Source organism: Cajanus cajan, chromosome 11, assembly GCF_000230855.2.
Source record: "Cajanus cajan strain Asha chromosome 11, NIPB_CcT2T_4, whole genome shotgun sequence".
Classification (NCBI taxonomy): Eukaryota; Viridiplantae; Streptophyta; class Magnoliopsida; order Fabales; family Fabaceae; genus Cajanus; species Cajanus cajan.
The window spans coordinates 3,350,378-3,365,520 of record NC_138527.1 but is presented as its reverse complement, the minus strand read 5'-3'; the positions used below and the strand labels follow the sequence as shown (position 1 = coordinate 3,365,520).

Here is a 15,143-nt window from a genome sequence, read left to right as displayed (position 1 = left end):
TCAATAACCAACATAATAATTGAAAATAAAACTTGAAAGTTTGCAAATCGTTTTCAAAATCATATTTACAATTCTAAATCCATATAAAATCTATGTCCTAAAAATCATCTGCCCCGATGTCACAATATCAGAGCATACCCACAATTTAACTGTTGGCATTCTAGATGCCACTCGCAGCCGGATCTTCCTCACCTAAAACATCCACAAAATTATACGGTGGGAAAAGAAAATATCTATATGCAAAGTACATACAACCACATCATAATGAAATCTCATCATAATTCATATATATACAAGCCTCTATCATAATTTATGAATCCATCACAATCCACACAATTTTACGATTAACAATATCATTTCCACATCCATAATTCAAGCCAATCTTACAATTAACACTATGCCAAGACCTCGCCACATCTGACACAAGTGATACGGGTTAATTGCCTCACTCAACCCACACCATACTAGGGTTCATATCATCCCTGATCATCCAGGAGTACGCTCGTCCCTGAAACATCACCTACCCAGGGTTCGTATCATCCCTGATCATCCAGGAGTACGCTCGTCCTTGAAGCATGAGTGTGAGGAACCACAATCACATTACAATCCATACAATCTCTTGTAATTAACCCTATGTCAGGGCTTCCATAATCGACATAAGTGGTGTGTGTTAACTGTCTTACTCATCCCACACCATGCTAGGGTCACGCCCTCCCTGTAGCACCACTTACTCAGGGGTCATGTCATCCCTAGTCATTAGTGTGAGGAAACACATCGCAATCACATTCTTAATCATGTCCATACAACATCTCATCTCATATCACGATTCCATATCACATACACAATTCCATATCACATATTCAACAGATAAGTCCAAAATAATGGGTTTCATACATCTCAAGCAATTCATATCTAAGTCATCAATTTTATCAAGAAATAATAACATTCATAAATTAATATAGTAATCAATAGATTTACCAATGTAATATAATTTTAACATAAACAGTAAGACCCCAATTATTCCAAAACCTAACTCACAGGCACTTTTCTACAGTTTCGTTCTCCCTCTCAGATCATCATTCTTGCTAATTAAATATGTATTTCTAATCCTCAACACATACAGAATCTAATGGGATCATCAATTTCTCAAACAGAAATATTCCAATTTTTCCAAAACCTAGCCTACAGGCACTTTTCTATAATTTCGTTCTCTCTCCCAGAGCATCATTTTTACAAATAAAATATATATTCATAACCCTAAATTCATATAGAATCACATAAAATCATCAAGAATTCTCCAAATAGAAATAATTATAAAATTAGGGTTCTTCCTCTACCCAATTCCCTCATGTAACTCTACATATAAATAACTCCATTTTCCCCCGTACCTGGATAAACAACGGTTGAACTAAAACAGGAATCTCTTGGTCTCTTCCTCCAAATTCCCCTTGGTCTTCAGAGAGAAGAAGAGGGAAAGAAGAGATAATAGAAGATAATAGGAAGAGAGAATGAGAGATGTGTGAAAATGAGAGGTGAGGGCGCTATTTATAGGATTTTAGGCTCACCTACCGGAACGGCCCGTTCCAAAATTGGAACGCCCGTTTTGGACCCTTCAAACCTACCCAAATTTCTCAACTGGAACGGCCCGTTCTCAAACCCGGCAGAACGGCCCGTTCTGTTTCCAGAACGGTCTGTTCTCCCTCCGGAACGGCCCGTTCTCCCTCTAGAACGACCCGTTCTCCAAACCAGAACGGCCCATTCTCCAATTGGAACGACCCGTTCTCCAATTGGAACGACCCGTTCTCCCACTTCGTTTTCTAAGCATTCTCTTATTCCGGAACGACCCGTTTCACTTTTGAAATGGCCCGTTCCGGGCAACGAATTGGGCCCTTAGCCCAACGAAAAATTGGGTTGTTACACATAAAACAATCTCATCCAAACCTATCGAATTTTGGAGGATTGTTTGAAGTGAATTTTCAAGTGCTTCAAGAATTTCTAAATGAGTTTTTCATCTTTTTTTTTCTATGCTCCCGTCTTCTCCATTTTTTCTCTGCTAATAATACTGTACTATTGTTCATTGTTCATATATAAAAAAGTCCTTTAAAATCTTGCAAAGTCTTTTAAAATCCGTAGGGAAATAGAATGAGAAAAGTACTACAATATTATAAACTCTATGAAATCCTAAACCAATATACCCCTTAAATTGATTACTCAAAAATGTAACTTCTCACCAAATATTATTTAACACCATCAATATTAATTGAGTTTAATAATATACATGCACATTTATAAAAATTATACACCGTTAATTAATCAAAATTTATTATTATCGTGACTAGTCATTTAATCCATCAAAATTATCTTTTAGGTATAATAAAAATTAACAAACTTATAATTTATAATTAGATGATTTATAAAAGGGCTTTTTATGGTATGTGTGCATGTATTATTTATTTATATTAACTTTATGAACCAAATGTGGTGTAAAGTCTGATTGGCTATGGATCAGAAAAAATAGAAAGATTGGGAAGATAACATCGTGAACAAGGTTGAGGTTGACTTCACTTCTAAACTGTTTGAATTAGTTGATATTATTAGATAAGGTGAATTAGAAGATAATAATGGTCATTGACTGCCAGGTAGGTTCTTGAATTATTACGACAATTTCATAGCCTTAATTAATTTATTTAATTTTATTGAGATGGGAACGTGGCATGAGCAGAGCAACTAAAGGAGACAAGGGAATTTCAAAAAGAATCAAAAGATATGGTGTCTCGAGTTTCGACTTAGTAGGCCGGTGATATGCCTCTTCACTGAAAATGAAAATAAAGTAAATGAAATTTTCTTTTTCATCGATAATTTCCCATCTTTGATATTTAAAAGTTTAGATTAGTGTGAGAAATATCTCATATAAGATCAAATGGTTATTTAATTATTTTATTTTATATTTTATCATCTATTATGATATAAATAAGATCTCACGTTGATAAAATAAGAGAAATGATAATAGTTTATAAAACATATTGATAGAATCATGCTAAAGAGGACAAGAAGTAACATATTGAAAGATCCAAGAGGAATGAATTAGTCATGAAAATTTGGCTTGTTCAAAGTCCGGTGGGCTTGATGAGCCCAAGTTACTCTTCACATAAACTATACTCAAAGATCTTGATTATCCACCATGTAGTATGTATCATATTAGTATAGGTTACATACATTTGCTCTTGTATTTTGGGCCACATAGATTAGGGTTTTTAGGCCTTAAGTTTATTGGACCTATTTTTGGGTTTAATGGGCCTTAGGTATATTGGTACCAATATTGGACTCATTTTTGCTTCTTTTATTATTTCTTAATATTCAGGATAGTTTGGTCATTATATTTAGGCCATTAGAGTAGGTTTTGAGAGGAAAAATTTAATTAAGCAAAGTTAGCTAAATTAAGTCACATTCAAGTGTAATTTGAGATGCATTTGATGCACATGTGCTAGCATGAGGTTGGTTGTACATGATTAGCCCCAAGTAACCTCAAATTAACCCTAAATGCAACTTAAATTAAACTGGATCTGCACATGAGATAAGTATATGGCAGCCAAAGGAAATTTGAATTTCAAATTCCCTTGGAAATTCAAATTTTTGGTGCCAAAATGTTTGTATCATGTGTGGGGCTAATTTGAAGCTTCCTTGACCTATAATTGAGCTCTCCTCACTCACTTGTACACACTTTGAGTATATGATACAAAGCATTCTGCATTTGCAAAATTCTCTCTCACTTGAAGTCCATTTTAGACGCCTAGGATCTAGGGTTCTTACAAAAGCTTCTAGGTTTGGCACCTTGTGAACAATCATTTGTTCCATTAGTTTAGGTGCTTCCAATTTCAAAAATTCTAGCATCTTCAGCTCTTCTTCTTCTCCTTTCATGTCCAAGATTCGCTCAAGGAAGATCCAAGGAGCTTGGACTAAGTCAATTGGAGAAAATATTTATCATTCTCCAAGATTTGTCATCACACACATACTCTAATACTCTAATGATTAAGGGATTTTTTTGGATGATAATAAAAAATAAAACCATGAAGATTTAGATTTGAAACAGACAAGACTTAGGTTCAAAATGCTTATGGAGAGACTATTAGTAGACATATCCATAAGGTATTAAATGCTTGCCTTAAGTTATGTGTAGAATATATTAGGCCACAAGATCCTCTATTTCATGATAGTCAAGCCAAAATAGAAAATGATACACGAAACTGGCCATTTTTTAAGTATGCAATAGGGGCAATTGATGAAACTCATGATCCATGTGTGGTTACTCCTAGTGACCAAGCAAGATTTATTAGGAGAAAGGGTACTCCAACACAAAATATAATGGCAGTTTGTGATTGGAACATGTGTTTTACTTTTGTACTAGCTGGATGGGAAGGTATTGTGCATGATGCTCGAATCTTCGATCATACTCTCACAACTGCCGACTTGAGTTTTCCACATCCTCCTCAAGGTATTATTTATTTATATCAATACAATTGAATTCCAATTTTAATTAAATTATATTAACTTTTTTTACTTTTTTAATAGGTAAATATTATTTGGTAGATGTTGGTTATCCAACACCAGTGGGATATCTTGGTCCCTATAGATGTGAATGTTATCATTTACCGGATTTTAGACGTAAGAATGGGTTTGAAAATAATAATGAAGTTTTCAATTATTACCACTCAAGTTTAAGGTGTACAATTGAGAGAACCTTTGGGATATGGAAGAATAGATTTGCAATCTTGCGACACATGCCTCAGTATAAACTGGAAACCCAAGTGCAAATTGTATGTGCAACAATGGCTATACACAATTTTATTAGAAGGAATGTAGAAAGTGATGTTAATTTTAGTCATTATGAAGATGAGAACATAACCCTTGAATTAAATGATAATTATCATGGTACAGTCAACTTAGAGCAAAATCAAGTTCTAAATGTTATTTCTTCATCCAAAATGGATCAAGTTCGAGATTCAATACGAGATGAAATTGTACAATTGAAGAACAAACATTAGTATTGATGTTGTAGGTTATTTTATTGCATTAAAAAGTATTTTCCTTTTTTCCTATGTTGTAGTGTTGCTTCTTTATATATTGTTAATTTACTTTAACTTTTTTACTTGTTTTTATAGACATCCATTTATATAATAAGGTAATATATTAATTATTATTTTTAACATGTTATAAATTTAATAATATACATGTCAATATACAATTAAAAAATAATACATTACAATACAAAAAAAATCAACAATTAGCTAAGGTTCATTTTGGTAATTATACACTTAAAGATAACTATTTTTCAAACATCATTTAATATGAAAATTAATTTTCTAATAAATGTATTCAAACAAAAATCACGTTACTTTAAAATTACGTTTACTTAAAATTAATTATATAAAATCTCGTTAATCTCAAATCAATTCTCCAAACTCAAATTCAAACACGCACTAAAAAATACTGCAATCGATTAAACTACTTTTTATACGCGAAATTAATTATAAATATTTTCTTCATTTAATCGATCAAGCCATTTATTCAATCGATTGTTTGGGCTATTTTAGCTGAATATGTTTCAGCATATTCAACGCAATCGATTGAATATGTTTTCGTAAATAATTGCGACAACATTTTAAATCTTTTAATTTAATATTAGAATAAAATAATTAATTAAAATTAATTTTAAAATATTTTTTAATTTTTTTCTTTCTTTTTTACTTACTTTAAATTTATTTTTATTTTATCTATTTTTACATAATATTATTTTTTTTCTCTATTTCTTTTTCATTTCTCTAAAATCAAACAATTAAATTTTTACTTTATTTATTTCTTATTTTCATTTATCTATTTCTCAGTTATTTCTTTTCTCTCCATCAAACACACCATTTAATAGATTGTGAAAAATTGGAAAAAATATGCTATAGTTATTTGTCATGGAAGTTTGGTTGGTTATCACTGACATCCACATTTCTTATTCAGAAAGAAAAAAAAATCCACATTTCCCTTTTACTTCTTTCCTTTCTTTTTCATTTTATACTGGTATGGTATTTTACTATTTTTGTTTTTATTTGACATGACATTTTTTTCTCCAGCTATAAAAAATTGAGCTGACACAGCAATATATCTGGCATAGATTCACAATCAAGCGAAGATTACAAGCAGAAAACTAGACACAAAAAAAGAGAGAGAAAGTAAAAAAAAGCCACAAAGCCATGAGCTTGAATATTCAAAATAAATATGCACATAAAATTTTGCACTTGAGAAAGAGCACTTGCACATATGACTGAAAGCAATAATTTCTTTCCAATGATCAAGTTACCAGAAAGACAATGGATACTCTACAGCAGAGAAGAGTTACTGAGAGGGAAACTAGTCTTCTAACTTTTTCTTTAGTGAGCCCTTTTTAGACTTCTTTAACTCCCATGGGGGTAAGCAACCTTTATAGTGAGAGTGCATAAATAATGAAGACATTGATACTTCCTTCTGAGGCATTGAGATTGATGACAAGCAACTGAAGGCGGTTCTCAGTCTTCTTTTCTCACTCTCACACCCTTGAACGTTGGGATCATGCTGAACAGTGGAAGTTTTAAGAGCTTCAGGGAGTATGCAGTTGCAAAAGGAACCTACAAGGAGGACAAGAAATGATAAGTCAGAGAAGCATCACCAAGAATTTTGACTGCGAGAATGAATTCCACCCCAGATGGCTCTTTCTTGAAAAGGTGAAACTTGCTTCTTCTATGAAATGATTATAATAGTTTAAGCACAAATTGTTTTAAGTCAACTATGGTAAGGGTTTAGATAGACTTCTCCATAAGTATTATTAGGAGAAGAATATAAGAAAGAAAATGAAATTAGCTTTTCTATAAGCTAAAATGAGCTTATACAAAAATTAAAAATAAGTTTTTGAATAAACTAATATGAGAGAAATTTTACAAATTAACTTATGTATAAGCTAATTTTAACCGGAGAAATTTCATTTTTTCTTCTACTATAAGTATTCATATAGAAGTTCATTCAAACAGATCCTAAAATTATGCTCCCAACAAGTAGGTAGGGAGTAGGGTGAAGTGAAAAGTAAAATGGGATGGAAGGGTTTTGATTCATCCATTGTTATTTGGTAGAGAGGATGGGAAATCATGGTCAAAATTTTGTGGGGTGGTGTGCAAATGCATGTAAAGTAATTCTCACTCCAATATTTCCACCTAATCAAACAATCATGGCCTAAATAGTGAGCCTGCAAATGTCAGATATTGCCTTTTTAGCAGATGCCCCGCGTAACCCGAAAAGGGGGAGCAAAGGTTCCCTACGTTACATTTGCCATGAAAGACTATCTACAATGCATGAAATAATTTAACCAAAGCTTCCACCGAGATGTGGAACCAAAATTTAAAAGCATTTTTAGGTTTCAATTGTTCATTACTTGCCCATACATTCAAGGAAGAATGGTGTTCTGATGCAACTGCTTTACCAATATCAAAGTGATACAACTCAAAAGTTTAAAAGATGTCATTTACCTATTCTTGCAAGACGATTGACCCATTTTGGTATAGAATTGCCTGTTAGCTTGTAACAAATATCCTCACAGAAATGGTTGCAATTCTTCACAATCAAGTGATAGGTATCACCATTGAAATTTGCAGACTGGCGCTCCATGAACTCTCTAATCTGGAAAGGATCTAAGCTAGTAGTTCCCATGAATATTGACTTCCTAAACTTAAATCCAGGACACTGCCTAGGTTCAACCTCAAAGACACCACTTGTTGGATAGTCATGAGCTCCAAATGCATATTCTACTCCATAAACTATCAGCATAATAACCCAATTTTAGAAAATTTTCAGGGAATCCAGAACTATCTTTCTCCAAATAAAGCAAAAGTAATAAATATTCACAGATATAAGTGATATGTACATGCATTGATACATAGTCTTTCTCCAAAATATGAAATGTCAGTTTACTACTTTGCCTATGTATGCATGTGATCAAACATTCATCTAATCTAAATCTTTAAAGTGAGAGTTAAATGATCTTTCAGTAGGTATATTAGAGGTTTTTCTGTCTCCATGATAATTATAGAAATATTTTCATTCCCTTAGAACTGCGTACTCCCTCCATTCAAATCATAACACCTGGTAAAAAAAATTTTCCTTCTAATTTTATTTTCTTAAAATAAGAAACCATTGAAGTGATAACTAAACAAGGAGTAGCTAGGTAGTGCAGGAGTACTGAAATTTTGCTAAATAATTAGAGATACAGAAAAGATATTATAAATTTGACTACTTGGATATTAGCAGTACAAGAGCAACAGCATACAACAATAACTAAGCTTTATCCCACAGGTGGAGTGGACTACTTGGATCAAAAAATAGCATTAAATGGCCATATGATCAAACACTATCAAAAATCAAATCTTGTGAAATATAGGATGTAAGCTCCATGGAAAGGTGTCATAATGTTAAAATATTAAAAACCAGGTCCGATTCCCAAAGTGTTAAAAGTTAAAATAATGTTTGGTTAGCAAAAGTTATCCCATGTGAGTGCAAATTAGTCCTTAGTTATCAACTTACTATGTGTACTATGTCCATGGAGCAAAAAAAAAAGATAGAAATACCTTTGAATCAAAACTCTAGGCACATATTTTTTGCATAAAAAGAAGAAACATTTTTGGAGATATTTGAAAAGGTTTTAACTGTCAGCTGACCTTCAACCCCTGAGTGGAAAATACCAAGGCCTGCCCAAAACATATAGCCATTTACTGTTGTCAAGTCATAGACATTGAGATAGACAGGAGTATTCCCAGGTATGTTGCCAGCTGATTTCACTTTAGAGAATATGCAAAAGGGGGTGACTGATTTGTCTCTGAGTCGAAGACGCACGACAGAGGGCCAACCATTTTTAAAACTTGATTTCATTGTATGAGTGATCCCAGAAAGCAGTCAATATCTATTTCCTACCTGCATATACACAAGGACAAAAAAAATCATTTTAAGAATCACAAAATACCATGTATTTGACAAAACATCAAAATTGAAAGCACATGATTTTGCTTAGAGCATGTTTGGATACTTGCTTATAAAGGCTATTAAGAGTTTCTCAATTGGAAAAATACACTTTATTTCCTATAAAAAAAACTCTCAAAAGTCCTTATAGACCGTATCCATGTTGGGATAAGGTCTCACATTAATAAAACAAGAGAAGAAATAACAACATATAAAGTATACACATACTCCAATGATTGAGAGGCCTTTTGGGTGAGAACTTGTTCAAAACGGACAATAGCTCATCATTGTAGAGTTGTGTGTGAAATAACCTTATAAAACTAACAAAGTTATAACCCTTATAAAATATCTCCTTTCTGCCTTAAGAGGTTAGGTCCCTTGTTTGTAGGGAGGGGGGAGGATTGTTGGGATACAAACAAAGTCTCACATTGATTGAGAGACCATTTAGGTGATGATTATAAGCCAAATCATGAGGACTTACGTCAAAAAACGGATAATATCTCATCATTGTGCAGTTGTGTGTGGAATAACCTTAAAATAACAAAGTTATAACCCTTATAAAATATTCCTTTCTACTGTAAGAGGTTAGGTCCCTTGTTTATGGAGAGAAAGGAGGATTGTTGGGATGCAAATAAAATCCCACGTTGATAAAATAAGAGGAGAAATATAACTTATAAAACATACACGTACTCCAATAATTGAAAGGCCTTTTGGATAATGACCAAATGCAAAACCGTGAGGACTTAAGTCCAAAACAGACAATATCTCATCGTTGTGGAATTGTGTGTGAAATAGTCTTATAAATAACCCCATCAATCCAAACAAACTCTTAGATAGACTAACATAATCTAACATTGAGAGACCTACCTAGGTGACAGATAGTTATGTATTACAATACAAAAGAAAAAATAATGGATGAAACTTGTTTTTCTTGAACATGTTAACTGTGAAAGAAAATGAATCTCTTCAGCCATATAGTTTTCTCCAGATAACATCATTACCAATCTTTTGTATCCCAATATGAAACCACATGAAATGCATAGAAACCACACATTTGTTGCATTCCACATACAGCCTTCCATTCACGACTAGTATTCTCAACACTTTCAGGTATGTTTACGCATGACTATTACTTTTAAGCATATATCTTGTTTCAATTTTGGAAGGCAACATATGCAGTAGTGTCTTGAATCAATTGATGACAGACTAGACTCAATTTTCTTCCAGAACCAGACTGGGTTTTAAAGCTTTAAAAGAAAAGGCATAAGTAGGATCAATCATCAATGGTCTTTTATCCATGTTTTGTCATCATTTAATTAAACCAATCAGAGTGCATGTTCTATTTACTTACCATAAAAGAAACTACAACTCTGTTTTCATTCATTGAAGTCTGTATAAGACATAGATGAAGAAAATAATTGTTTTCTTTAGATTGCCTACTTTAATGTTTGTTGTGCTGTTCTGCATATATCACTTTTAAGCTATGATGTGAGGAGGAAATTACAGTGCAAGAGACCCAATACAGCTTTTAAACATTGAGACATGGATTACAATGGATAGAAAATGCAAATCACTTGTATCTGGAATTTGTGGTATATTCTAGGATCAAGTAACCATAAAATTTATATCTGTTTCTGTTTACAAATAATATATATATATATATATATATATATATATATATATATATATATATATATATATACTCACATACACACACATATCAGGTTACAGGTAACAATTTACAGGATATTTTCAACAATAACCAAGTGGGGTCAACTACATGAATTAAAACAACACCCTAATGTTCTATTATGAATCATGTCTACAAAAATGATTGACCTTCATAATATCCTTCTTAATGGTTTTTCACCTATACGTTTTCTTGGTCTCTCTACATCTAGAAATAGAACTACTTTTCCTCTAACTTTGCACCGGAGCTTTAATAGGTCATCTCCACGTGTGTCCAAACCATCTAAGAGGAGATTATATAATTTTTTATTTCTACAATAGGTGCTACCTCAACTTTTTCTCTGACTTTAATGCATTCATTCTTAATCCTATTTTGTCTAATATGTTCACTCATCCAACACAATTTTCTCATCTCTGCTACATTAGCTTATTCTCTTGGTGGCTTCCCTTTTGATCCTCAAGTTTTATTTGTCCCAAAAAGGTAGGCTTAAGGGAAAACTGGAGGTAGAAAATAGATAATCTTCCTGAATAAATAATTTGAGGCTTTCGTTGTCCACAAGGTGGTGAATCATCTCCTTATTTTCATTTAGGAAGTGGTATCTCTGGGCATGCTTTTAACAAATGGTAATATTGAGACTAATAACACCAGCAAGAAAGTTTATTTTAAGCTTAGTTGAATGGGAATAAAAGAGGATCTATGAAGTGATGATTTATTTTATTTTATTTTGTAAATAAATATTTTTCAAAAGAAGAGGAGCTATATTAATATATTATGCAGAGAAATTTATCAAACTTTTATTTTTTGGCTCTATACATAGAGCTAAACTGTAATTCAAAAATTCAAATATTAATAGCATCCAATTATTAAAAGAGAAAACAAATTCTAAAATAATCAAAAACGAATTGATAATATCTTTAAATCTAAATAACATCATAAAGATTTGAAACATAAATAACAAATTCCTAAAAAAATATAAATTAATTCTTTGTTTTTAAACTAAAGATATGTAGCATATTCTTCACATAAAGTATAAACTAAAATATGAGAACAAGTATGAGTCTGGTGACTCTGGTCAATATTGATGGAAAAGACACCCAAAGTGAGCAATTTCACCATTTTGGTTAATAAATTAAAATGAAGTTGAGGGATATGTAAAAGAAAATTCATTCTAGAAATTTAAAATAGAGCAAATTGAATTATGTGGGTTAACAATAACAAATGTGCCTGAATCTACAAGGTTTGTTTAATAGATCTGCTGTGTATTGTATGTTTTATGAATATTATAAGGACATTTAATGTACCTCTATGATGAACTGCATGGAATTCTGTTATATAACCAACACATTTAGTATTAATTCAGAAGAGTTATCAGCTCGAGAGATCTTACACTAGAATCACCATAGCAGCTCTTACTCATCTTTGAAATCCTCCACAAGAAATTTCTTAAAAAATATTAATAATAAAACACTGGCATATTCACTAGAGAAATATTTCTAACACCAGTATTTGTGCATTGCTCACAATACATCACATTTCACATTATTCAGGGCTCAAATCACTAGTTCATAAATTCACTTTTTAATGTAGCCCATAGTATACCACCTACACCTTAATTTGTTATCATCTTTTGACTCACTGCACTGTATGAACCCCAGTTTATCTAATAACAAACTTCACAATAGGCATTACAAGGGGAGACTCATAAAAGACTTTACAAGGGGGATATACAGAGAGGTTTTTAGGATGCTTCAACCAAAACCATAACATTTGAATTTACCTATGCTTTTTTGGATACCCTAATAACAACAACAATATCAATTATATATGTAGTAATTACTAAGAGCATGGATGCCACATCTAGAATCTTGAAATTATAGAATACAAACAATAAGCAAAATGTTCAACCTTGGAAGTTCCATAAGGTTCAAAATGAAATTGGAGCAAATACTATATGAAAAAAAAAAAAGAGTAGTAATTTTAAAATCCACTCCAATTTCACAACTCATGCAACAAATACCGACAAACAAACAATCTCATTAAACCATCCCAGATTCCACAGCAAAATGCCCCTGACCATTTTTTTCCTTTTAAATGAAGCCAAAATCTAATTAGTTAAGAGATGGATTCATAAATCATAACATGTTAACTTCCAAATTCCAAGCAGAAAAAGGAGTAAAACTGAGTAAAATTTACATCTGGGATATTAACATCATAACTGAAGATCTAACTGATATCTGAGGTAAACTTCAGTGACATGAAATTGATGGGAGTAAAATAAAAGAAAGGGAGAAGCAAACCATTATAGGCCATAGATCAAATTCCAAAGATAACAAGGCAAAAATAAAAATAAATAAAAAAAGCAAAAAAATGGAGTAGCTGATCTTTCACAAAGAAAAGCAAAAGATAAGAAAAATTAAGCTTACACAAGAAAGGAGTGAAGCAATGCAAGGAGCATGGAAAGAAGAGAGGCACAAACCTTTTATATTGCAACAAAGGGTAGCCGGAAGAAGAGAGGGTGAAGTGAAAGAGTCCTCCAAAGTTTGAAAGAGCCATTGCTTTTGTTTGTCTAAGACAGAGAAAGAGAATGGAACAATGTGTGTGCCTGAAACTCACACATTGTCTTAGCTCTGACAGAAGTGAAAGGTGTGTATGCAATGTAGTGTAGTAAGAGTGCACACAGAAACTGGTTTGTCTCTTTTTGGTGCCTAATAAGGAAAGATAATCATAAATAAGCTTAAGCCATTGGTTATGGAAAATGGAGAAAATAAATAAGTAAAGTGCAAAAAGTAACAAACACAAAAAATTTTGCAACTAAAAAGTGAAAATCGTGAAAGAAATTCTGTCCGGATTTGACACTTTGACATTGACTGACATCATGGCATTGCGTTGAACGATGGCTTACTCAGTTTCTCTCTCTCTCTCTCCCTTTATTGAACTCATTTTTTTATGTGTGCTTACCAAAAAACCACGCTGGAGTGTGTGTTTTTATTCATTATGCATTACTCAATGCTCATTGATAATACAAAATTATTTTATTTTTTATTTTTTTATATCAAATGGTCATAGTTTTTGTTATTTTTTTATTTATTTTTTAAAATTCATAATGGAAACAATTTGTTTCAATCAAAGATTGAGCAGCTTCTAGTCTTCAAAACCCGAGGATAAATCATTGCAACTTTCAAAAGCCCAGCATAGGCTTGTTGCGCTAATAAATGTTTAAAGAATATTAATTATGAAATATTTAGTGTAGTACTTTAAATAACTTTGTGTTTAAAAAGTTAATGTTAAATAACTTTTGAACATTTAATAAATAACTAATGAGTTCTTAAAATATTAGTTAAGAAATAAATATAAAAGATATTTGCATAGTAAGATATATAAAAAATTTATTTTTTATCTTTAAATTAATACCTTTTTTTATAAGAAACAAATTAGGGTATAAAATAAACTACCACTTATTTCTTATATAAAGAACCAATAGTATTAAATGAGATTGGACTTAATCATTTTAAATATAGTTTCAAGTTTGAGTAAAACATGATTGGAAGAGAGATCATGGTAAAATTGGCTGAGTGGATATTTTTAAAACATTCATTAATAGAATTTCTTTTCTTTCATTGAGTTAACTTATACTTCTGTTTCATTAACAAGTGCAATAAAAATAAATATTATTATTATTATTTATCTTATTGATAAAGGAGTTCAATTATAAAAAAATTAATGATAATCATATGTTTAAAATGATAATTGAATTACTATTTTATTTTATTTTATTTTACAAGGAATTACTAATCTATTAAAAAGTTAATAAAATATACATTTGTAAATAACAAAAACTAAATATTTTATTTAAAAATAGTATAAATATAATTCTACATCACTGAATTTTCAAGAATTTATAATAAAAATTAGTATTTACATTGATCATAATTTTATTAAATATAGTTTAAAAATTTACTAAATCAAAATAGAATATACTATGCATTACATTACATTTTAGAGTAAATACTCACTTTGGCTCCTAAATTTGGAAGACATTATTATATTAATCTTTGAAATTAAGAAAATATTAAACAAGTCCTTAAAAAATCAAATAAGTCTTTAAATTTAAATACCTATTATCATTTTGATTCATGAATATATATATATATATATATATATATATATATATATATATATATATATATCAGTATTATCACTTAGTCATACATTGTTTTTAATTTTAAATTAATATAATTGTGAATTTACACTTTCAAGAACACATTTAATATTTTTTTTAGTTTTATAAACTAATTTGATAGCGCCTTCCAAGGTTCATAACCAAATTGAATGTTTCCTTTATATTTTATGACAACAACACAAATTTACCGGTGCACTAAGTGTAACAAAAAATGAAAATATATGAAGAATAGTCTTAAGAAGAAAAAAT

General features: G+C 31.1%; 1 protein-coding gene across 1 annotated transcript; it reads right to left on the bottom strand.

The window, feature by feature from the left end:
* Positions 1 to 6,135: 6,135 nt before the first annotated feature.
* Positions 6,136 to 13,578, bottom strand: LOC109800784 (deSI-like protein At4g17486). Its single transcript, XM_020361659.3, has 4 exons — positions 13,191 to 13,578; positions 8,727 to 8,979; positions 7,542 to 7,829; positions 6,136 to 6,650 (listed from the first exon to the last, which is right to left on the bottom strand). Exons 2-4 carry the CDS (start codon positions 8,935 to 8,937, stop codon positions 6,397 to 6,399), a joined length of 753 nt encoding a protein of 250 aa, XP_020217248.1. The 5' UTR covers positions 8,938 to 8,979; positions 13,191 to 13,578; the 3' UTR covers positions 6,136 to 6,396.
* Positions 13,579 to 15,143: the final 1,565 nt, after the last annotated feature.

What these genes read in the sequence shown, in the direction of transcription:
- LOC109800784 (XM_020361659.3), bottom strand. Translation starts at nt 8,937, where the DNA reads ATGAAATCAAGTTTTAAAAATGGTTGGCCCTCTGTCGTGCGTCTTCGA. An exon ending in TTTCCACTCAGGGGTTGAAG is followed by an intron (nt 7,830 to 8,726) that starts GTCAGCTGACAG and finishes TTATGCTGATAG; the next exon opens with TTTATGGAGTAGAATATGCA. An exon ending in CAATCGTCTTGCAAGAATAG is followed by an intron (nt 6,651 to 7,541) that starts GTAAATGACATC and finishes TCCTCCTTGTAG; the next exon opens with GTTCCTTTTGCAACTGCATA.